We start from the raw sequence: 26,008 nt of genomic DNA on the forward strand, positions 1-26,008 counted from the left end.
CAGGAATCTGAAAAACAGACTTTGACATGCAGCCGAAGAATTTCCCTCACTTCTTGATGAATTATTTGTTTATTGATATTTTCTTATTGGAATCTTTTATTCCCTTAGGTCTGGGAATTTGTCTTTTAAAGTTTTCAATATATGTTTCAATACATTTGTTTTCTACAGTTTCAATATGTGTTTGAATGATTAAACATTCAAATTAATTTAAAAAGGATGTGAATGGGCAGTTATTTTAGCATTTCTTTTAGTTATTATATTGTCAGGAGGACAGGTAAGTGATTTCTTCTCCCAGACAGGCCTATATCATAGGTCTTACATCATACTGAAGTGCATTACTGCCTCTGCAAGTTTCATTCCATGTGCACATCAGCTTCTTCTGGAATTTTTTAATCTTGGTTTCTCAACTGATGTTTCACTGACCAAGATGTATAATGGGTTCAATACCCATAAACCACAGCTGTAAGGAGTCCTCTGGACACCTGACCTCCTGTCAGACCTCACAAGCTTGCAGCCTACAGGGTGGACTCCACCACGGGGGCATTTTTCCTGTTTAGTCTGTCTGCCATTTGATAAAGAAAATAGCTTTCTGATGAACTTAATGACAGGACCCTCTTTCAGGAAATGCTAGAATTTCCAGGTAGGTCCCTAACTGTCCTTATGATAGAGCATAACAGTGGTGAAGCCTCCCTCATCTGTTAGAACTTAACCTTCAGAGCCATTCTTCATTCCTTCATCTCGTTTACAATCCACTTCATCAGTGAGTCCTGGAAATTGAGTTTTAAAGAATGGGTGTAACTTTACCACCTTGTTCTTACAGTCATTGCATCAGAATCAGATTACACAATGGCTGATAAATAAATTCTAACCTCACTGGCATCTCTAATCTATGCTGCCTATTGTAGCAAGATTAAAAACCTAATGCCAAATACTAAGTGATGTCAAAATCCAGAAATAAAGCCTGTCTCTCCTGCTCTGAATCATCCCCATTTCTGCAACTCAGGAACAACAGTCAGTGGCTCCACAAATGCTGGTGTTGCCCTTAGCCCCTCTTCCACTTCCCCCGAGTCCTCACTAACCCCTTGGTTAAGGGAGTTAACAGGCAAACCTTTTTAAAAGCATCCCAAGAAAACTTTCACTCTCTTTTCAACAGTCAAAATACCCGTTGATTTATTTCAATTTCATGGAATTTCAGAACCAAGAATGCCCCCAAACAGCTACTTACCTAACAAAAGAAAAACATTAGGTGTGATGTGACAAATCCAGCAGCTGGCTGGTGCCAGAGCCAGGCTTCTTTTCCAGAGACTCAGGAAGGAGCCTGCTCCTCACATCTCACGCTGGGCTTGAACCCTTGGCATTTGTTCCTGAATGGTGTTCTGTGTATCACTGCCAAGGCTTTGCAAATTTCAAGCTGAATATGACAGATGCCTTATTATGTTTTCCTAATCTCCCAGTCTAATTGCCTAGTGTTGGAGTTTAACGGACATAATTTTTATCACATCAGTGTTTTCTGTAATGTTTACTTAGTAAAAACAAAAACAACAAAAAACCAAACATCATTTCATGCTGATGTGGAAATCTGAATAGCCTTGAAACGTCCTTATGTCAAAATTCATAAAGTGGGGAAAAATAATAATTTTGATTCTGAATATATTTCACGCTTTTTTCTCCTTTTAAAGCATCATTAAGAATGCCATAATGTGTGCAAGGAAAATCAAAATCAGACATATGGTGACCTGTGCTCCATCACCCAGCACTTCAGACACATGTCTCTGAGATTCCTATCTTCCCACGAATGACCCTTTGCTGAAACAATGTACCTACGACTTTGACTAATACAGTAATTATTGCTTTTTATTTCCCTTAAAAAGAATAGGAAAAAATTCTGTCATCACTCTTCCCATAAAACTTTAGATTTTTATAGCATTTGGTGATATCATCTGCCAGCCTTTGTTTTATTTCATACACAAGTCATATGCTTTTAGTTTAATCCTTATAATTAAATCATTTATGTCACTCTTTTCTGAGCCCTTTTGTCTTTCTGAAAGAACTGGTGAGCAACAATATATTTAATTCTGAAAGAGGAAAAGACTGTGCATCAACTATCAATTTGTCACAAAATATAAGGAACTATGAATTCCAAGTTAAAAAATAAATCCACAAAACTAAACCTCGTGGAAAATGATGCAAAGCTATGAAGAAGCTATTCCTAGACCCACTGGCATGCAGTGGCTTCCATAGGGTTTGAGGGACCAGGAGGTGTGTCACAGGGTGACCTGAGAACCTAAGCAGGCAATTCTCACATGGATATATGAGTAAGCATGTCATGGTTTCACTGGAATTTTTTTTTTTTTGTTAAACACTATCTACACTTATATTTTAGTCTTTGTGATGCTCTAAGAATGCTGAGAAGGGAGAAAGATGTTAAAATATCCAATTAGAAGACCAGGTCTAGCCTGCATGCCCCACCCTGCCTCTCCTTTGCTTTCAACACTAATTAAGCATTACCTGTGTCACTTCCCCTTCTTAAGATGGTCATGATAATACTTTGCCTTTTCCTCCCTCTGAGAAATGGACAGAAATTAACATCCTGTGTTTACAGCAGACTTATAGTAGGACAGCCAAAGCTGCTTCAGTTTCAGAGTGAAACAAGGACATGTTTCCAAGTCTGTCTCCTCAAAATTGCTATCAGGTTCTGCCTCGAGGATTTTCATAATGACATTTTACAGGTAATAAATTAAACATTTATTTGGATGTTCATCTAAAAGTGTATCCATAACAATAACAATAAAGTTTTCTAATGCAAACCATGAACTGAATGCTTGGATTGGGAGTTGGTTTTTACACAGCTTTCTCAGGGATGGTTTTCCTCTTTACAGAATGTCCATCCTCTCTGACAATAAACACAGCATCCTTTCCAGGGACTTTCTTGCTGTCTGCTCTCCCTCTGCTATACCTGAATTATCTTGGCTGCCTTTCCACTTGACATTTCCATGAAGAGCCATTCTATTCTGAAAAGTGTATTACATACAACATGCCTCTATAGGCTTTCTTTTCCTCTTGCGAAAGAAGGGTAAAATGAGATTTTCAGAATTCTTACAATAAGGTGTAAGTTTATAAAAAAAAAATGTATGGCGAGGGCTTGATATTTTGATAGGAGAGGTAAAAGCTTCCAATAATGCAATCACGTGGCATATAGCCAAACGCCCATCACATCACTGACTTCAAAGTTTCCTCTCCTTATAATACTATACGTCACACAGCACAATAAATTCTGAGTACAGAGTTTAATGTTTACTTAATATACACACCTTTTTAGAATATCATTTTGAAACCTATTAAAAATTATCTTTTTTTTCTTCACAGGTGAGAATTGCTGGGTTGTACTTGATAAGATTTCATGGGGGAAATGTTTCAATGACAACTCCCCAAACTAAAATAAATCTAACCTAGGAATAATAAAATTAGAAGTACACAAATTATTTTTTTTTCTGGGACTAGACTAATTCACAAAATAACTGCCTAATATTTTATAGAACTTTTACAAAATTACCTACTAGTTATCTGTGGAAAAAAACAGATAATACTAACACATTTTTTTTTTCTAGCAGTTTTATCTGCTGAATTTAAGAACAATTTCTTGCTCCATAAACCTTTATTTACAAATTGTACATCAATACTCTAAAATCACATGAAGAGATACAAAAGCAGAAAGATACTTTGCCACAATTTTCATCTTCATTGAAATGAAATAAAAATCTGTGCGTGGACTCACGTGCAAGACGGTTATTTTCTTGACCCCATTTCATACTTTCCCCTGATTTGCAACATGACTTAATATAAGTTAAAAAACTATCCACTGAATCAAACATTGCTTTGATGTGATTTTCTAGAATATAATACACCATAAATTCTGAAAATGAGATGTTATTCTTGGAATAATATGGTAGATTTTACTTGAAAAACAGCAATAGTTACAGATATCACAATAAGAATGTTTGAGAAATTTGTGAATGTTTTTGTCATTTATAAACATGGATTCAAGAACTTCCTCTTACAATTGCCACTGAGTTTGTTCAGAATTTCCAAAATCTAGATGTCAAAAAAAAATTTTTTTAAGTCAGCTATGAAATAAACACCTTATTGTGCACTGAACTCTCATTCATAACTAGAGAGGTAAAGGAACCAGAAGGATCTCTAATTGAAACAGGAAGATCTCACCACACCCACAAAAGGGTAATTACGTGAGGCAATGATGGCATTAAAATAACCTTATTGTGTAATCATTTTGCAATTTATACGTGGACCAGATCATCATGTTGTATACCTTAAACTTATCACATGCCAATCCTATCTCCATAAAGCTGGGGAAAAAAAAACCCTAAAGAAGTAGGGTGACAACTGATGCGATTGGGTGGGGATGGGTGGAGGAGGGATGTGCCCTTCCCGATCCCAAGTTCCATCCACTTATGTAGACATGAACCAGTCCTGGGGAGAATGAGCTCTTGCTGAAAATCCGCGATATCCAGGACTTCCAATTTCAGTGTCTGACTTACTCTATTCTTTACCTCCAGCTTTGTTTCCAGTAATTGATTGCTCACCGTGCCTGTGTATACTTCACACTTGCAATGTTTGTGACTTGTTTTGAAGCTTGAAGGTGACAATGCTTAGTATTTCATTATTGGCCTTGAGAATATACTCACACCCAGAGCCATTCTGTCTTTTGTAACAGTGTATTTAATGTTGGCGTCATCTTAATTCTATCAGAATGATAATAAATTCGAGATGACAGTTGCATAAGCCATGGCGCTGGGCTCTAATTTTCTCTTCCACAGAATATGTTGTGGGTTGTGAATCAGTGTTAGGGCCAAATTGCCCACCTCCACCTGTCACCAACTTCAGAAGACAGAGTGGATGAGGAACGACAACGCAGGAGGATAGGAGCGCAGGAGCCCTTATGGGGAAATGTACACACTCTTTCTTCCTGATTCCAGGGCTTTGAGGTTTCTTTCTAGGGTTTTTATCTTAAACAGATAATTCAGGGTTGGGGCCAGGGGACAGAGAGGAGCAATGTTAGGAAACAGAAGAATGGTAATGAACCAGGTGGGAGAAGTTTGGTTGGGGGGCAGGACAGGAAAGATCTGCGAAAGCCCCTTCCCTGGCCTCCAAACCAAACTCTGTCCTTTGCAAATTATGTGGCCTTAGGGGGGCTGGGCAGGTCTCTGGATGCCAGGCTGTGTGCTTTGCTGGTTCTCAGAGCTGCCCTGTGGGATGTGCCCTGATGGCACGGACTGTCCAGAATAAGGACTCCCCCCCACCTCCGCTTTTTTTTTTTTAAAAATAGGTTACTGAGGGGTGGTCTGGACTAGTACCACTCTGTCTTGCAGGATCTCCTGTTCACCTCCAGCCTCCTAGTATTTCTTTGAAATGTTCTTCCTCATCTATTCCCACAAGCTCCTTTTTCTTCATCACTTTAGAGACATCCCTGACCATGGGTTCCCCACTTTACAGTCTACATTATAAAAGTGAGAAACATAAAAACAAAGCTTGCCATACATAGCCAGGAGAGCTGGCAGGCTGCTTCCTAAAGGATGGCTTCATAGGATCAGAAACGTGGTTCTGTACCCAAAATAGATTCATTTCACTGGGGACCCCTGCAATTTAAACACAGTGCCACAACGCCAATTTCCTAATTTAAAACAATAAATGGAGTCAGTCGTGTACCAGTATCGGCTACGTCAACACAATAAGTCGCTGCCTTTCTATGGGAGAGGTGCACTGACACCTCAAGCACACTGGGAATGTTGCCTGAGAACCAGGGAGTCAGCGCAAGGAAAAGTGGGTAAGTAAACCAGTGCACCTGGAGGGAGATCATTCTGTGAATCCACCTCCACAGCAGCACTGGCTTTCCTGGGGGGATGGGACTCCAGCATCCACCTGCTTAGCCTTCTCTGTCAAACACATCTCAGGGGGTCACCAAAAAACTTCCATGTTTGAGATCCACCTACCTGTTCTAAGACTACTCACGACCCCATGCCACCCTCCCAAGGCATCCCTCCTTTTTCTTTTCTTTTTTAGTGATTATATAAAATCTATCTGACTACTCCATTTATAAGCAGAAATGACCACACACTTCTGCTCTGTCCCATCACGTGCTATTGTAAAAGTCAGCAAGCAGTTTTTCTCCTTTATTCTCAGGGCACTCGTGGGTGGCAACTGCAAAGAAAGTTATCACCCTCTAAGAACTGACATTTATACCACTGTCAGTTCATCTTTCAATCCCAGACTGCCATGAATTTCATTCCTACAACACTATCAATATTTTCCCTAATGTTGACGGATACCACTGGCTGGCTTTCAAAGCTTCCATAGTCGGGTTCAAGGGCTCATTTTATTTTCCCTTTTCTCCTCATAATGCACCTTCCATTCTATTCAGACTTTAATATTATTATCTCCTGAGCTTGAAGATCACAACTGACTCTCCACTTCTTTACTCAGATCCATCTCCTTTCTGCAAACCCAGGTCAACTCAGTTAACTACCATTTAAGTGACCAGGTATGAGATACGCATTTGACCAAATTAAGGTCCCTCTTCTTGAGAACCTCACATTTTACTGATGAAAACAACGGAAGTGGAGACAACATATAAAGGATCTGGGGGATGTTGGAGGGGCAGGTGATTCTGGTTCAGGAAACTGGACAGCAGAGCAGCCATTCTCTAGGAAACAGTATTTAAACACAACCATCAGGAATGAGGCAAACGGCATCAAGCTGGAGGGAAAGAAAATTCTGGAGCCTTCAAGGATAATTCCAGCTTTTGATAATCTCTCACTGCTCTGGAAAATCATATTTGCTATCATCATAATATAAATATATATGAAATGTGCCATGTATCATATATTTCTAAAGCTTAGGGTACAAGAAGATGATCACATGTTATCATCAAGGAGCTATTGTTTATTTGGAGAAAAAGAACAAACGCATGCAAAGATGAAATGTATTAAGGGTCAAATATAACACATTTCCGTTAGGGGTCAAACACAATAAAAGATGAACTATTTTATGGGTTAATTGTGTATTGGTTGATGTCAATAAGGGCCTTGAACAGACTCCTATACCACCACCTGCTGATCCATCCCATAGTTGAGAGTATGATACTATAACCACATCACAGTGTTTCACAAGTGCTCCCTATGTCTATCTATCCCAAGCCAATTATCTCTGAACAGGAATCACGGCTTTTCCTCTTCCATATCAGCATAGTGCCAAACATTCAGTACACAGGTAATACATGTACAGCCATCGATTAATCATAAAATGAGACCCAACATGACAGCCCAGAGAAGCTGGTCTAAAATATAGTTCTTTTACCTGACATCCCCAGATAGCAAGAATGTTTGTTGAATCATGACTGATGGTTTGTTTGCTCCTCTCTGTTTAAAACAGTAAGAGTATACAATCCAAAAAGTCCTATGGGAAACTGTTTCTGAAGAGTGACTATTCTGGGAACACCCTCGTGGAACTCTAAAAGAGTCAATATATGTATTTTTAAGAATTCTGAATTCAACAGAGATTTTTTTTTTTTAATTTCCAGAACTCCTTTTCTGTAAAAATATTTGCTGAAATATCTACAAGACATTGCAATCCATTGTCCATATGATTTTTCCTGATACTTGAAAAGCTCTGCAATCACTGGGAGAAAGCAAAAAAAAAAAAAAAAAAGTTTTTTGTTGACTAAGGTGAAACTCCTAGTACCCTTAGACAACTCTGCAGAGTTCTGGGGCTCCCTGGAATATAGCTTGAATAACGATGATCCAATTTAAGCTGTTCATATTAGAGATCAAATATCTGTGCAAGGCACAGAGGGGGATAAAAAAAGAAGGCCCACAGTCCCTGATTTAAAAGATCTTATGGGTTATTCTTCCATTTGACATAATTATAGGATCAGAAGACTGTCATCTGCTATGAAAATAAACAAATCTGTAATAAAAAGCAGTGTTCTTTAGTGGAGGTAAATTTCTCAGTTGTATGATGCTCTAACCTACTACTCAGAAACCAGCAATTGCTTAATCAATGGCTACTAATACATTTATTCCTACTTGTCCCAAATATGCCTGGCTTTTCTTCCTTGCCAATGTATTTACTGATCTATAAATATCAGTCAATAAATGTGTAACTCATCAAAGTGGGATCATCTAAAATATTTGCAATTAAGTTGATAAATTCATCAAAAATTCTGGCCTTCATTTAGAAGACCTGAATTTGGGTTCCAGATGTAACACTCCAGATGTGACAGCTTCATCAACCACTTAAAGATTTGGAGACTTGTACAAAAACAAATGCTGGAGAGGGTGTGGAGAAAAGGGAACCCTCCTACACTGTTGGTTTGGTGGGAATGTAAATTGGTACAACCAATACGGAAAGCAGTGTTCCTCATAAAACTGAATATAGAACTATCGATCCAACAATCCCACTCCTAAGCATATATCCAGACAAAACTTTCATTCAAAAAGATACATGCACCCCTATATTCACTGCAGCACTATTCACAATAGCCAGGACATGGAAACAACTTAAATGTGCATCAACACATGAAAGGATTAAGAAGATGTGGTGCATATACACAATGGAACACTACTCAGCCATAAAAAGAATGAATTAATGCCATTTTTAGCAACATAGATACAACTAGAGATTCTCATACTAAGTGAGTAAGTCAGAGAAAGGCAAATACCATATGATATCACTTATGTGTGAAATAGCAAATGTGGAACAAATGAACCTATCTACAAAACAGAAACAGACTCACAGACACACAGAACAGACTTTTGGTTGCCAAGGGGGAGGGAGTGGGATGGACTGGGAATTTGGGGTTAGTAGATGTAAACTATTACATTTAGAATTGGATAAGCAATGAGGTCCTATTGTATAGAGCAGGGAACTTGCTCTCCCAGTGTCTTGGGATAGACTGTGATGGAAGATAATATGACACAAAGAATGTGTATATGTATGACTGGGTCACTTTGCTATACAGCAGAAATTGGTATACCATTGTAAATCAACTGTAATTTAATAAAAAAAAAAATCTGGAGACTCAGTTTCTAACTTACGAAGAAGAGTAAAAGAACGATTGACCAAAACCCAGAATTGAAAAGATGGTAAATTAGGTGGAATTGGGGAGTATGTTTTGAATATTAAAGGATATACAAACACGATTTGTACTCATTTGAAAAGCTTCGGGATGTTTATTAAGCTATATATTTACTCTCTGTTGACATTTTCTAATCCACTTGTGTAGATTAATTATGGATTTGAAACATTTAAATATGAATGTTTCCTTAAGTAATGCAATTAACTAGCAAGAGGCAATTACAAAAGTCTTTTGAAAATAGTTGAAAGTGTCTTTAAATAGTCTTAAGCTTTAATAATTTGCTCAAGACATTTTATAAGCATTCATTATTTCCAAACCATCTTTTAGAGATGAAAACTTGATTCAGGTATTCAATCACATTGTGGGAGCTTGGGATTTCTTAAACTTAATTACTTAGTGGTTTCAACCTAAGAAGTTAATGTGAAGTTAATAATATTTTGATTATAGCCATCAGCACCGTCAATTCTACATTACAGGTATCTTTTCCCATCTGGCCATGTGTTCAGTTCCAGGACAATCCTGGAGATATGACTTGTACCTGGGAAAGCATCTGTGTTATTGTCAATAGAGACAAAGAAGGCAAAGAATAGCAGAAAAGATAGTTCCTCCCATCGAAATGATTATACTAAGAGCTAAATAAATACTAGTCATCACCAGTATTTCTTTCTCCCACTTTTAGAAAGTTTGTGCTGCTAGGTTAAAAAATTAATAAAGTCCAGATAATTGGAAAGTGCTCCTAAATAGATCCATAGCTTCAAGCTTCCTCAAAGTTACTCAGAGAAATGGGGGGAGCAGCAAAGACCCAAAAGTCTGGAGGACGCTGTGGAGAAACACAGAGTGGCAATCATCACACTGAAGCAACTCCTCTTGATGAGGGAAGGTGGGCACGATGCACAGATGAAGTCTACAACCTCTAATTTCAATCCAGTTGAGAGGGATAGAGTAGGATAATTAGTTTGGAAATCCCACTAGGGGGTAAAGACTGAAAGGGAAATTTAAGGGAGTTTGGGAGAATGTGGTAAAGCTAATGGCCACTCAAGAAAAGAATCCAGTAACCTAGCAACAATCTAATCTATCTTGAAGGAAGACCAGGTACATTCAAGTCACAAACCCTGATCGTTAAAACACAAGATGACAGATATGGGGTCTGAATCTTATTACATCAAGTCAGGGAGTTAGGGGTCCTTAAAGAGTAGCGTTTCTCTATGTGACCAAGACAGAAATACAAGGGAAAGGGGAAAGAAATTAGGTGAAAGGGGACATGATACCAAAACCTGAGCTGAATTCCTGCGTTTTAGTATGTTACTACCCTTTTACTAATATACAAATGGTTTAAGTAGTGCCATGACAGTGCCAGGTAGACCATATAGGGTCAAAGGAGGAATTTATGATGTAAGCCTTGATGTCTTTCCCAAAATGAGGAATAAGATGGACTTCTCCCCTCCCACTTTTACCTTGATTATAAAAATGTGACCCTCATTGTTCCTAGGGCTGTGCTCCTTTGCCTGCCTCACTGGAGTCCTGTGCCACTAAACTCCGTCTGTGCCTATTGCCTTGCTCTCACACTGAATTTCTTCTGCAAGGAGATAAAAGAACTTGAGCTTCAGTAAGTCCTGACACCAGGTGAGAGGTTTTAATTAAAAATGGTGAGTTTGAGTCCTCTCCCTCCCAAGTCAGGGGTAGTGGCTTCAAGTCCCATCTGAGTGTTAGCTGGATTCAGTCTCATCTGAAGAGTGGTTTCACACTCACATGTGTTTTTCTTGAATATTTTATTTTATTTTATTTTATTTTTTGTCTTTTTGCCTTTTCTAGGGCCACTCCCACGGCATGTGGACGTTCCCAGGCTAGGGGTCTAATCAGAGCTGTAGCCACTGGCCTACGCCAGAGCCATAGCAATGCAGGATCTGAGCTGAGTCTGCAACCTACACCACAGCTCACGGCAATGCCAGATCCTTAACCCACAGAGCAAGGCCAGGGATAGAACCCACAGCCTCATGGTTTCTAGTCGGATTCGTTAACCACTGAGCCACGACAGGAACTCCCTGAATCTTTTAAATTTTATTTAATTTTATTGGTGTATAGCTGACTTAAAATGTTGTATTAGTTCCAGATGTACAGCAAAGTGAATCTATCATGTATAAAAGTATATCCCATGTGGATCACACTCAAATGTTTTGTTTGTTTTTGTTTTGGGGGGCATATGGACTTTCTTAACTGCCTGTGGAAGATAAGGGGAAGTCAGAATTCTGGAAGGAGTTCAGTAACCCCCACCTCAGTGATAAATCTGGTGGTTATAAATTCCAGGAGGCTTGAACTTGCCCCAGGTGTCTTTTGCACGTGAGAATGTAGGAATGAGTGCTCATAAACCAACAACTGCTCTCCTTGGAAATCTTTAGGTGGAGACAGGAAGCAGTAATGAGGGTTGAGAAAGTGATGAGATGTAACATACAAGTATAACACGGTATCTTTCCTCTGAAGCAGGTAAGCTTAGAAACCTCCACACCTGGGACGGCACTGAGGATGAGGTCATGGGACAGAACAGAGTGCAGTCCCCCAGGCAAAGGTTTAAGCTCTTTGCTGAAAAACCATTGTCAGAAGCAGGATGTGTCAGATAAGATAAAGCAACAAGAGAGATGGAGGAACAACCAGGGTGTGCCTGTAACTCCCCTTGAATGACAGTAAACTCAATTATCCGAAGAGTTTTCAAATTATTTCCTAATCAAGTATCCATGTTCCTCTAAGACTGTAAGACCAGTGTAAGAGCTGGGAAGTGGAGGTTGACACATCCAAGTAATAAAAAAAGATGAGCATATGATGGAAATCCATAGTAGAAGAAAAACAAAGAGGTCAAGATGGTTCACATTTTATCTGCAAGCCAAGCAAACTGGTTTTACAATAACTCTTAGAAACTTTTTTGAGCTTGACATTCTGAAAAGTAGAATTCTAGTAAATAAAACATAACTATAAATTTAATTTATAATGTAATTACTACTAATTTACTTACATACAATATAATTCATATGCTTTCTACTTATGGAATCTTTTAAATGATTATTTTCATGAAAGGGAAACATTGGTTTTCTTACCATGTTGGTACTATTGTAGTTCTATTTTTGCCAAAAGGCTTATAAGTCTTCAACTGCAATTTCACCTACCAAGGGAATTCGAGGCAATTAATCTTCCTTTAAGACGCCTGGGTGAGCTTTGCGTCTTAGATAATTACTACCTTTTTCAGGCCTTCATTTGCTTATCTGTCAAATGAAGGAATCAATTTTGATAATCACTAACATAGTTTCATGCTCAAAAACCCTAAATTTAAAACTTCCTAGTCTTGGTAATGTGGTATCATAAAAATTTTTTACCGTTGGGTTGGTGAAGGATTAGACTGTCTTGTATATTTTAAGCATTTTAGATAATTTATTATATAATTTAAATTAGTTATTCATACCAAATAGCTACATTTTTAACTTTATTTTTCCAGAACTAAAAAATGCTAGATATGGCGGTTATCACACTTTTAATTTCTCTTTGTGAAGGCATGATTTCTTCTCACCCTTTATTTTCCCATCCTTTGTCTTCTTCATATTCATCTTTTCCTTTAAAAAAAGGCATTGTCCATATTGATTTATAGTGATTATATTCATAGGGTAGCACTAAGAACACTGCTTAAAACTGGGAGCTACCGATCAAATCTGGTACCACCAGCTCATACACCTGGTATCTTGGACACATACTCAGATCATTTGTGTTTAGTTTTCTCATTAGGAAATTAGCTGTGATGAAGAAAGAGTTTATCACAGAGGGTTCACACACACACACACATGCACGTGTGCATGTATGTATTTATGCATATAAATGATTATCTTATACACACATGAATCTATATCATGGAATCTAATACACATATGTATATATAGATGGATATGCAGATATAACAGAAAAATATTGATGTGTTGTAAGCATTCAAAGGCTATTACTATTAGTTAACCAAACATTCATTCTAAATCTTTCATATACATGTCTATGAATTTTTGTCAATGTGCATTATATCACAATCAATAATTTTAAGCTTAATACCGCTTAAATGGCATGAGATTTTCTTTTTAGGTATAGCCATGTTATGAAACTATAAATACTTCAACATAAATATGTTTCTAACTATTGCTCTGGTAATGTGTCTAAATTTACTACCTGCTCAACAGAGCACAGAATTAAACAACAATTTAAAACACAGGAGGGGGACCAGGGGAAAAAAAATCAACATTTAAAATTTATTGTATCAGCCAAGAGGTATCCTGAGAAAAGAGCAAAATGAATGGATGAGGTCACATAGCACTTACTTGTGTAGGTAAGCTGGAAGCCTTGGTCAGTGTCAGATCCATTGGAGTTGAATTCCAGCCACAGGTGGTTGGAGGTGCTGTTCAAGATCAGCCCCATCAGCTCATTTCTCGTGAAGGCCCCCAGTGGACGTGAGGAACTGTCTTTTCCATCATAAACCTAGGGAGAATTCACAAGTCCTCTTATCACTTATTTCTCTTTCTCTCTGTCTCTGTCTCTCTCTCTTTTTTTTTTTTTTTTTTTTGCTTTTTAGGGCTGCACTTGTGGCATATGGAGGTTCCCAAGCCAGGGGTCGAATCGGAGCTACAGATTCAGCCTACCCCAGAACCACTGCAACATCAGATCTGAGCCACATCTGCGACCTATACCACAGCTCACGGAAACGTGGGATCTTTAACCCACTGAGCGAGTTCAGGGATCAAACACACAACCTCATGATTCCTAGTCAGATTCATTTCCGCAGCCCCACAACGGGAACTCCTAGTTCTCTTTTTATGTCAGCAATTTTCATAAGAAATACAAATTTTCAAAGGTACAATTTTATATAGTCCTTTAAAAAGTTGCACAGTTTATAGGAAACTGTAATGGATGACACTGCTAAACAACCTTTTTCCATAAGTTTTATTTCTACCATTAACCCTACAGATGAAAGTTTCCATCTGTGTCCAGATCATTTTATCTTCTTCACTTTGAGATTCCTCTGTGTTTATGTCAAATGAAATGCTTATGCATTTGCATTTCCCAGTTCCCTGACCTAGCGTTTCTCTTTCCTTGTTATCCACCGTCAGCAGCTGAAAGGCCGTGCTCAGTGTGCAGGTCTCCTCCGCCATCTGTACAGGCACTTGTCATGTTGTGTTGTCTCTGAGCCTGTGGCAACTTCTGTTTTGAATCGGTTGTAATGAAGGAATCCCATCGAGTCCAAGTATCACTGAGATGTGCTATCTTGCTCTGAGACCCTTTGTGTTTGACTCTGTCCTCATAGGTGGTACAGTCTGGGCGGTGACCCTGGGTACTTGGGAGGCAAGTGCACAGAGCTGGGCTCTGAGTGGATAGTACTGGTGGGGATGCCTTCCCTGGCTTTGCCTAGGTGGCCTCCCTGGGAGGGGAGGCCCAGGCCGCATGTCTCCGTTAAGAGGCTGTCTTGCATTAGCTGTCCTAATGCTGGAGCATGTGGTCCTCACACCCTAGGGGATCTGCATCGAGACCCTGCACAGTCCCGTGAGCCATCAAGCCTGGGAGGTGAGGTCAGGATGGTGGCCTCTCTGAACCACTGCCATGGTCTGTGGCAAGGAACCACTGTTACGGTTGGGGGCTCGCAGAAGAGGGAGTGAAAAAGTATCACATCATTTTGGAGAACATCCAGTGTTTCTCGATAAAAGGTCTCTTAACCAAATAAAGGTTACCGGAGTCCTTGGTGGCCTCCCCCAGATCTGCTCATTTCCCTCACTTTCCCTTCTCACACAGATTTCTTCTTCCTTTTCTTCTCCTATCTCTCTTCAGCCACTTGATGGACTTAACACACAAACTCATACACTCCTAAAGGGAGAGAGACATTTAGAAGAACTCATTTTATGGATCATGATTTGATTTCATTTCAATGACAGACGCATATGCTCTTATAGGAGAAGCAAATACCCTATAACGTCTCACGGCAGCTAGCAACAGGCTGTGGCTGGATAAATCACTGGCTTAACATAGATTCATTCCACATAGTGAGGTTTCTGACATCCAGATTATAAAGAGTTTTAAATCCAGAGGATTCTGGCTCAAAAATAAAGCTCCAGGCCTCTTCGGCAAGGTCGTAGGTCACAGCATATGCCATGTAATTCCCTGTGGTTCATAGAAAGCCATGGGGATGAGGGGGCATTAAAGCAAATAAACACACACAGAGGATCGGTCTTCAAAGCTCTGAAGCACCCTTGGTCGTCACGCCCACGGTCGCGGCTCGTCTGTGTGCTTCTCAGATATAATAAATTCTACACTCAGTGCTCAGCCCACAGGGTCCTCACAGCTACAGTCACTAAAAGTGAATTGGTGCTGCACTGAACCACACACTTCTTCAGAACAGTGACTCTGTCATGTTTATCTGCATCACCAGCAGTTAGCACTGGGCTTGACAGCAGACGTCTCAGAATGAAGAAGGAACTGGCCAGCATGGAGCGTGATGCTATCAGCTCTCTCAAGTTGAAAATCTGGGCACAAGTTGCACAAGTCCACAAATGACAACCCAGACAGTACTGGAAGTCAAAAGGCTTGACTTTTAATTCTGGTTAAATTAGTAACAAGTGATTTTACTTCAGTGCAACACCTACGAATGTTTCCTTGCTACAAGCAGCTAGAATCAGCCTTTAGAGAAGAGCCCTGAAGTCCTGTGCTGGTTCAGGGTTGTAGCTGTTTGCACTACAGACCCTCCTCGGAGCTTGGCTTGTCATCGATGCCACACGTGCACCTACAGCAGCCAGGGAGTAGATGATCCTCTGTTAGAAACCATCACATGGAGTCTGGGAGTGACAATGTGGAAGGACAGAGGCCATCTTTCCCGGTTGTACAGGAGCTAAATTCCCTAGGGCTCTGTTTCCAAAATTAACTTCACCTTCCATTTATATTTCTTGCATGACATTTTCCTCAGAGCTATATTTTTCTTACACAGTTTTCCCATGTGAAACAAGAAAACCATGTTTATGTGTGTGGGAGGGCCTGTGCATAAACTGTGGTCTTCATTATCGGATCATACCGTGTATGTAGGGGCAATGTAAGCAGCATTGATGCCTGGGCGTTAAGATAACCTCACTGTGTAGTTCCCGTTGTGGCTCAGCAGTAATGAACCTGACTAGGATCCATGAGGATGTGGGTTCCATCCCTGGTCTCACTCAGTGGGTTAAGGATCTGGCGTTGCTGTGAGCTGTGGTATAGGTCAAAGACGTCACTCAGATCCCAAGGAGGTGCTATGGCTGTGGAGTAGGCCAGCAGCTGTAGCTCTGAGTCAGCCCCTAGCCTGGGAACTTCCATATGCCATGGGTGCATGGCCCTAAAAAGAAAAAAAAAAAAAGATAATCCCACTTGAAATATTTTTAACACTGAGATATTTATTAGCATATTCAATAAAATAAATGCCTGCAAAACATTTAAGCATTTCAAATGATTGACAGTCTCTCTGCAATTAAATGTGGTAAGCAAGTTTTTTTTGACTTTTTGTTATAATCAACAAGTTTAAGCGGCATGCAATCAGAAATGAACCTTATGTGCTTCCTTCCATTCCAATAATATTTATCAGTTGATGTTTAATGCAATGTCTCTAATCACTCACCTGCACCTAAGTACAGTTAATTGTTCCATAAAACTTTGCTTGAAAGGCTTACTGACTTCTAACTTTGAGGTTATCAAAGAATTCAGAAAATAGTTCTACAAAAAAATCTCAAATTTCATCATAAAACGCAACTTTAAATCTTTTCAGATGAGTGAGAATGCACTCATTTTCTACCTGAAAATCAAATCATGTCATAATTGCATGAGTCATACTGACAGCATGAGCTTTCAAAAGACTGTGACAAAGAAAGAACAGCTAGAATAAATCCACTTTTCTAAGTTGAGGACATTGAGCCAGAGTCAAGGGTGGACTTGGAGAAAGTAAGCACTTGAGTCTGGAAGCTTCTCCTGAGCTGTGCACATAATGTGCAATGAGGTTGGGTAGAACCTGCCAGGGACCCTCCTTTACCCATTGTGCTGACGGAGGACAAGGCTGGAGGGCGCTGAAGTACTCCTCTCAGCAGGCTCTCTGCAGGGCTCCTCAGAGGTCACAGCTTCAAGGGAGTGGAGCTACTGCATCTGAGATAAGCACTGCGTGCATCCGTGTGGATGCACGTTTGACTGAAGAACCCTAGAACTTTAGAAAGGGCATGTGGAGAGAGACACCCTGTGGCCTGGACACACAGCTTACTTCCCCCTGGAATGAGCAGATGGATGGCTGGGTGATACCCAAAGCCATGCTCTTTCAAGGTGCCGAGGCTCAAGCTACAAGTGCCAACTCTCAGCCCCTGGACCCAAGAAAGTCCCCAGTTCCCTGAAAAAGGGACAGAAAAGGTGGAAATTATTTCAGAAACCTTAGGGGCTTGGAGATCTCAGTTGGAGCTGAGATCTTTAGATCCAGCCTGGAATCCGTGTGCTCTGCCAGCTTTGCTGGGGTCCATCTAGCATGTGAGCGGCATGCAGGGTCCTGAAGCCCCCCACCCAAAGCAGTTCCCTGGTGTGCTGATGCTTCGAATCCTCTAACTGTACTGACCCTTGCTGCTGGTTCTGTGCCAAGCACACCCGGGGGTCCACAGCTCAGACTGTCTGGGTGAGATTCTGTCTCCTCCTGACTTGGCTTCTCCAAATAAGCCTGGCTTTGTGGTCCAGCGACACTGACTGGGCAAAGCACATCAACATCCTCCTGGCCCTGAATGTCCCGATCACATTTATAAATCAAGAGGGACTGGAGAAAGGGCTGGTTTTGGGGTCCTGAAAGCTTTTATAATTACTATTATGTGCTACACACAATGCTAGAAACATCTATCTATATTATATTTAATCCTCAAAATATCACAAAAAGTAGATACCACTGCCTGTTTTCACATACAGGAAAAGTAAGGCTTAAAAGTGTTAAACAATATGCCTAAGGCAACAACTAATATGTGCTAGATCTGGGATTATAGACAGATATTTCAGGATCCATATACATGTGATATTATAGGCTACCTTCTCAAACCAGTTCCATCAATAAACTGGGAAAAAATTGTGTATATATAAAGATATGTTTATACACATATATATTTATATCTATGTACATAGATATTTTATCTATTCCTTGAGAAGGAAAGATGGAGTCCTACTAAGGAAGATTCTTTTTACCTTTAGAACGTCTCCTTCAAATAGCTGGAAGCTCCGCGCTCTGAGATGAATCCCCTTGCCAGCTTCTGTTTCAATTCTATAGATACACTCATGGTTATTATCATAATTTGACGGGAAATTTGGAGACAGTAATGTTCCTTCATTTCCTTTGACACTTGCTCCACATTCAGCTAAAATAAATAGGATATTAAAAAAGAGGATTCAAAAGTGGAATTACTGATTTTAATAAATAAAAACTTTTAAAATCATGACAACCCTCTCTTCTCTCAATGTGTGTCTGCTATTAATACACTATTTTTTATAGATTAGTGGCTTTTTACTGTTTTGTCAATAGGACAGGAAAGATAACCCCACTCATTCAATTTTCAATATTTTCTCAGTTCTTTTCATGGACTGCATCCTGTGCTTATCCTACAGAGAGTTCTAGAATAGAACAGATGTTCCCAAGCACCTGTCTGTATCGCTGGGGGGCCACCAGTCCGTGCCCATTTCTGCCTCAAAAACCAACCCCGCCAGTTCCAAGATGCTGACTCGACAGTGATACTGATGCAGTTTTCCTGTGCTGGTGTCTGTGCCATCACTCTGGGTGCCTTTAAAGGGGATTCCAATGATGGACCAAAGCACTGAATCACCCACGGTCCTATGGTGCCACAGCACTGGTTCGTCTGCCTGTCTTGGGACAGAAGCCCTGCTGGTGGTAGCAAATGTGTCCTCCTCCCCTTTCCCTGATGAAAGGAGAAGGAAATTCACCTCTAGATCCAAACTTTCATAAAACAACCTTTAAGAAGGGTAAAAAATGGAAATAAATATAGCTCTACTTTCTGCTAACTTGGGGAAGGTCACCTAAAATCTCAGCACCAGTTTCCTCACCTCTGAAAGTGAGCGAGTTAGGTTAAACTCTAAAATTCCATGAGTCCAAAACCATCATAAAATAATAAAGTTTCTGTGTGTGTACGAGTGCATGTGGGTGATGTGTGTGCACCTGTGGGTGTATGTGCACATCTCTGTGTGTACATGTCTCTATGTGTATCTGTCTGTGTGTGCATGTGTCTGTGTGTATTGTATATGTCTAAGACACTTTGTGTGTCTGTGTGTGTGTGACAAGTGTTCCATGTGATTCTGCACAAAATAATTTATTGGCCACACTGTGTCAAGCACGGTGATTTTTAAAACTTCAACAAAGGTATGAGTGTGAAGAGTAATGATCCAGCTGAAAACTGAAGATCAGTAAAATGTGTGCATTTCGAACCCAGTCGGTGGGGATCAGTTTAGGGGGTTGCTCCAGGAATTATACAACTTTGGCAGGAGCGCCCTGCGTGCGGGTTGTCTAACTCTCCATCTCTCTGACACCCTGTCTCCTCTGACAAGCAGTGGAATCAGTGGCCTCATTAGCCATGTCCCCAGCATACTGGACAGAAGGAAGGAGCTTAGATCCAGGACCAGCTTGTGATGGCTTGTCCCCTGGGTCTCAGGATGTCCTCACATAGCAGATCAGGGAGAAAATCAGGGAGGAAAACACGGGAGCACCTGGTCCAGCTGTGCCTCGTCTTTCCTTCCATAAGGACTGAAGGCAGGTTTGAAGGGAATGGGAGAGAAGGTACTGAGAAAGAAGCACAGGGAACCAGTCAACTGGATTTTATAATAATAATTTTAAAAATTATAGCTATAGTTACTACTGTGATATATTCACATATTTGTATGTGAATTATAATCATACTTTTTAAGAATCATTTTTATGGTGAGAAAGGGAAGTGATGGCTCTTTCAGGCTCTGTTTACACTTTCATTCCTGCTCAGGCTGTGATGTGGTCTTTGAATAATGTGGACGTCCTTCCATGTCAGAAATCTCATGATTTTTCAGGAATCCTGAGATTGAAGATACATGGCTTCAACTGTTAAATTCAACAAGCATTTTAGGTAAGTAATCTCCTTGAGAAATGCTAATAATTCATGGGCTTTGTTGCATATTCTTTTACCTTTTCTCTTTCCTAGAGAGATGGTGTTTCAAACACAAAACTCAAACTAAGTGAAAAGAACATCAAAACAGCAAGAATCCCCCTCTGGCTTCTCTCTGGATGGGACAACAGTGGTGGTGGGGGGTGCAGTTTCAAACTCTTTAAAGACAATGGACACAAAGAGAATAAGAGAAGAAGCTCATAGAATTCTGATAACCAGAATATGGAACCTATCACAAATATTAGGAATTTTTATTTATAACTTAATTGGACAGTCATCAATAAACACAACCATTTAAAAATCAAATTTAGGAGTTCTCATTATGGCTCAGCAGAAATGAACCCGACTAGTATCCATGAGGATGCGAGTTTGATCCTGGGCCTCATACAGTGAATTAAGGATCCAGCATTGCAAAGGGCTGTGGTAAAGGTCACAGACAAGGCTTGGATCTGGCATCACTTTGGCTATGGTATGGGCCAGCGGCTATAGCTCCAATTTGACCCCTAGCCTGGGAACTTCCATATGCCATGGGTGCAGCTCTAAAAAAACACCCCCCCCAAAAAAAAATCAAATTTAGCTCTTTTATCTATTTCTTTATAAGTTTGAAAAAAATCTTGCTGTTGTGGATGTAACAAATATTGATATGGTGGCAAATACACCATTTTTAGCCTGAGGAAAACTTGGAAGGAATACTTTTATGGTTACGGTAACCAATTGTGTGTGTCTGTGTTACTGCGTAGTTGACCACATCAGGCCCATTATGTACTGTGTACACTGAACGTCCAGTATGAAGTGCAGGCAGGCTTGGGTCGAACATCCTTTGAGGTGGGCAGGGGATCTAATGGATCATGAGGTTCCTGGGCCACCCTCTAGTTACCATCTCGTCATGAAAAAATGGGTGGTCTTCTTTCTTGACTGAGTGAAGTCAAGGGGATGAAGGGAGGGCTGAAAGACACAGAGGGTAATTAAATGGACAAGTGGCAAGTCCATAACAGGTTGAACACAAAACATGGAATGAGAGCTTTGCCACTCTGGGAAAGTAACTGTGAAAATTGTCTACAAGGAGTCCCCAGGGGTCGTTAGGGGGTGCTCCATGGGAAGGGTGCTCCGATGGGTTCTAGCCCAGAGATCCAGGTGCAGGAGCACCTTCTCCTCCTGAGGCAGGGGGACTGCACCTCTGTCTGCCCTGAAGGCTCTGCTCTTGATCTTGCAGGCTGGTCTCCAGTTCTGCTCATGGGTGGATTCCTTTCCTCGGTATACTCACCACTGTGTTTCTATTCCTTTCTTCTCCTGGATACACTTGCCACACAGAGTTTTCTAGTCTAGAGTGTATCTTTTTTTTTATTTAAAATTTTTTTTTTGTCTTTTGTCTTTATAGGGCCACACCTGCTGCATATGGAGGTTTCTAGGCTAGGAAATTTTTATTTATAACTGAATTGGGCTAATCAGAGCTGTTGCTTCCAGCCTATGCCAGGGCCACAGTATCGCCAGATCTGAGCCGTGTCTGTGACCTATACCACATCTCATGGCAATGCCGGATTCTTAACCCACTGAGTGAAGCCAGGGATCGAACCTGCAACCGCATGGTTCCTAGTTGGATTCATTTCCAGTGCACCACAAAGGGAACTCCTATATCCTTTTTTTAAAGGTACACTTAGTCTATCAGGATAAGGCTGATGTGTAAGCTTTGATCATGGTATAATGTGTCACACAACTTTCTAAGTTCATTGCTTATATTCACTCTTATAGTTCATACAACAGCCTTATCTTAGTCAATAAACCCCATTTTACAAATAAGGAAAGACTAGCAAAGACTAGTTTGAAAACCAAGTGCTTTTCCCAATGTCACACAACAAGTACAGATCCATTATTGATTTTACATGACCTCTACTTGCCTAAGAATAGAATTGTGGACTTCCCAAAAACCCTAATTAATGATGAATACACTTTATGATTAATAATTCATAATATTATTCATAATTATTAATAATGAAACTAGTCTAGTAAATGTTTGTTGTAGAAGAGAGAATATTTTAGGGACTGTTATCCGGATAGGTTACCAATTAACTGAGGTTCTATTTGTTTTCACATTAGCATTTAGGACATCACCCATATAAGTCACAACACAACAAAAAGGTAGGATTAGAAGGTAGAAGGAAGGACTTCACATTTGGATACATGGGAAGAAAAAATTTATCAAATCTGAAGATGTAATTTTACAAGTCTTTTTATGAGGGTTTGGGTTCTGGGATTTCTTTAAAAAGCAGATATGTAATAAGTGGTACTAATTAAGTACAAGCTTACTCTACATAGAAATAACGAGTGGGGAGATTAAGCGGCCAGTTGTAATGATAGTTCTTTGCAGACAAGCATTATCATTGCTTGATGACCTAGAAAGATGAGGAAAATACCAATTACCCCATTCCTTCATCTCACTTCATACTTGCCTGGGAAACAAAACCCCAACTAGTGCTAGAGCAGCTATTTCTCATAACCTGAGATGTAAGTAAAATTTCTAAATGGATATGCAATAACAATTTATTCACTTACCATATGTCTATAAGCGAACCTAAACATACTCAGCAAATGCACTTAAATATGGAAGGTTAGAATTCATTACTCTAGAGTATACAATCCAGGTCTTAAAAGAAAATCATTCATTCAGAGTTTTCTCTGCTTGTAGAGAATAAAAACTTTGTACACCCATTCAAAAAAACTCTATTTTAGTAAACTGTTTTATGTAATATATCCACATGATATGCATTACTAGTATTTTATTTCTACTTATAGTCTTCAAAGATTTTCATGTAGATCATCATATAATTACTTTTATTTTTAAATCTTGACTTCTACATCTTTCCTCAACTTTAGGTAGTTATTTTTATTTGACACTGTTCTGAAGAACATGTATGGTTAATGTTGGAGCTGTTTTCTGACTTTATGTCCAGATCAATAAGAAAATACGATGTTTCAAAGACTCAGTGTGATCAGCCATTTGATCTTAAGGGCCTTGGTTCATTCCTGACTTGATTCCATAATAGGGTGGCAACACCAAAGTTCTGGTGAGAGATGTGGGTGGGGCACGTTGAGCTGGGACACATAGTGAAGTCTCAGGTGTGACATGTGGGCTGTTCAGGTGGCCTTACAGATGCAGCAGGGGCCATTTGTAGGAGGTATGATTGCAAACACAGATTGGGCCAGATGGTGGGCATGCATGGATGTCACTGAGCCTGGAGGGTAGGTTCCTATAGAGTCTGCAGCACTGAGGAATCCTGATCAATAGCAGCTTGGAAAAGAAAAGGGTGCACTAAAAGAAAAGGGTGTAATAATGCGAAAATGGACACGTAGACAAATTCCACAATTCCTAGGCTAGAGGAACCTATTGAAAGACCAAATGAGTAATTGTAGGGCCAGTAAAATGCAGTAACACTTTGCCCAGCTGGGTACAGCAATCTGTTTTTCTTTTGGTCTATTTGTCACTTGCATAGTGTTTTTTTACAACTATTATTTCATTAAATAAATGTAACAATTCCATGAGGTGGTATCAATACAAAATCCATTTTACAGATGAGGATACTGAGTCATAGTCAGGTTAGTTAACTTCCTCAAGATCACATGGGAGGTGGGGGTTGGCAGAGCTGTGATCTGAACCTCAGGTTGTCTGGTATCTGAAGCTGTAATAACTACACTACATTTGTCAAAATACAATATTGATAGTTAACTATACTTTCAGATATTAAATAATCCATGAGGAATGCATATGAATGTTGACTCCAAAAGAGTAGGATCGGGAACATGAAGCAATTGTGGGAAACACACCTTCTGATCTTAACTGAATGTTTCACAAAATGTCCTGCCATGGCACATGAACACCTGCCTTGGCATCCTGTTTCTGAAGCATTATTAAATTTGTTTCAAGTTAAATCTACTAGTGCAAAAAGAAGGGTGCAATGTGATTTTAAAATAAAAGAATTGAAATGTATCAAAAAGACTGAGGGAGGTGCCCTGAGGCCTGGGACTTTGTCTCATAGGAGGTAACTGAGTGAAATAAGATGAACAGTAAAAAGCAGGTCTTAAAACACCTACAAAACTTAAGTATGAGAATTCCAAAAATTCTTTGAACTTGTTTTAGGATATCCATTGTGAATCTCCATTTCTAGAGCAATTAAATGCATCATCTTAAAGTTCTTTCAACAATCCATTTAAAGTGACTTTAAGATCAGTGAATATAATTTCCCTTTAAATGAATCATTTGTTCTTTTTTATAAAGAACCACCTGAAACTGTAATTAAAATTGAATTGTCATTTAGAGTTTTGTAATGGAACTAAACTAATTAAAATCAAATGAACAGAAGAGAAAGGAGTCAATTGATTTTTCAGTTAATTCTTCTGTACAAAAGCATGAACCTGTGAGGCTGTCTTCGCAGAACCGGCTGATGTAACAGAACACAGACCAGGGGCTTAAAGAACAGTATTTACTTCTCATAGCTCTGGAAGCTGGAGGTCCACATCCATAGCACTAACCATGTGATCTGAGGCTTAATAAATATCCAGTAGTGATAGATATTTTACTGGGGATATTAATGTACTACTTGATTGTAACATAGAGGTGAAAATGTATGCTCTCTCAATCTGCCTACTTATCATACTAATCTGGATTCAAACTCTTGCTGAGGAAGTTGCCACCCTAAAAACCCTAAAAATCAGGAGGCCTGATAACAATAGGGACAGTTCTTAAAGCAAGGGCTGCAAATCAAGGGAGTTCTCAGGCCAGGTGCTCACGAACAGTTCTATTTGCGATCAGGTTTATTAGGAAAAGGTAAAATAGCATGCTTATAATTCACTTGGCCTTCCTCCAGGATCACCTGTGATCTTTGGGATGGATTTGCAACTTCGGGCGATGGAGAGATTACTCTTATTTCTGTGATTTTACAGGACAAAAGAGAGACACAGAGTGCTACTGAATCAAACTTTGACATCAAGACAGGAGCTTCTGAGAGAACGAATGTATACGAGTTTGACAAGCATCTACCAGATAAGGCACAGTGCTGGATTTGAGGGCTAAGACAGCACCCACTGGAAAAAAAGAAGGTCAGCTTAACAGGAGAGGCAGAACTGGGAGTTTACTGGAGTAGAGTGGTTTTACTGGAGGGTCTCTCTGCCCAGTGAGTGAGTGAGGGGGTAGAGAGGCATACAGGAGGTGAGCTCAAAAACAAGGAAGAGTCAGCCTGGTGGAAAGGGTGCACACTGCAAGTGAGGGAGTGCCACAGAGAGAGACTCAAAGTAAAAGGGGACCACAGAGGTGTGAGGTCCCTGCGGCCTTCATGTGAGGGCCAGGGCCAGATGCTGGAGAGTGAATAAGCAAGCATGGCTAATCTCTAGACAAATGCCATAATGCTGTGACATTAGCCATTTTCTATAACTTTAAAGGACAGGTTGTAAGCCCTTCACATGCTGAGCAATGTGACTGAGTGGCAGGCACCAGACATTGCCTCTGGGGCTGATAACCAGATGCTCCAGATGTGCAGACAAAATTCCATATTTCATCTCGGAGCCATCATAATTCTCTGCTAAACTCCTTATAGAAGCACAGGCTCGGATGAACAATAGCTATAACCCCTCTGACTGGGCATCTTAATCTCACCATCCTAGCCTAGTACCTCATTTCAAAGTACCT

The 26,008-nt window shown here is 40.0% G+C and overlaps 1 protein-coding gene across 1 annotated transcript in view; it reads right to left on the reverse strand.

Annotated features, from left to right (window-relative positions):
- The window catches only part of CSMD1 (CUB and Sushi multiple domains 1), a 1,865,356-nt gene that overhangs the window by 290,450 nt on the left and 1,548,898 nt on the right, over positions 1-26,008 (reverse strand). Inside the window, exons 22-23 of the mRNA XM_047772241.1 lie at positions 18,377-18,546; positions 13,492-13,648 (exon numbers count right to left, since the gene is read on the reverse strand). Of these exons, the coding sequence (XP_047628197.1) occupies positions 13,492-13,648; positions 18,377-18,546 (327 nt within the window). The remainder of the gene's footprint in view (positions 1-13,491; positions 13,649-18,376; positions 18,547-26,008) is intronic.

This window comes from Phacochoerus africanus, chromosome 3, assembly GCF_016906955.1.
Source record: "Phacochoerus africanus isolate WHEZ1 chromosome 3, ROS_Pafr_v1, whole genome shotgun sequence".
Lineage (NCBI taxonomy): Eukaryota > Metazoa > Chordata > Mammalia > Artiodactyla > Suidae > Phacochoerus > Phacochoerus africanus.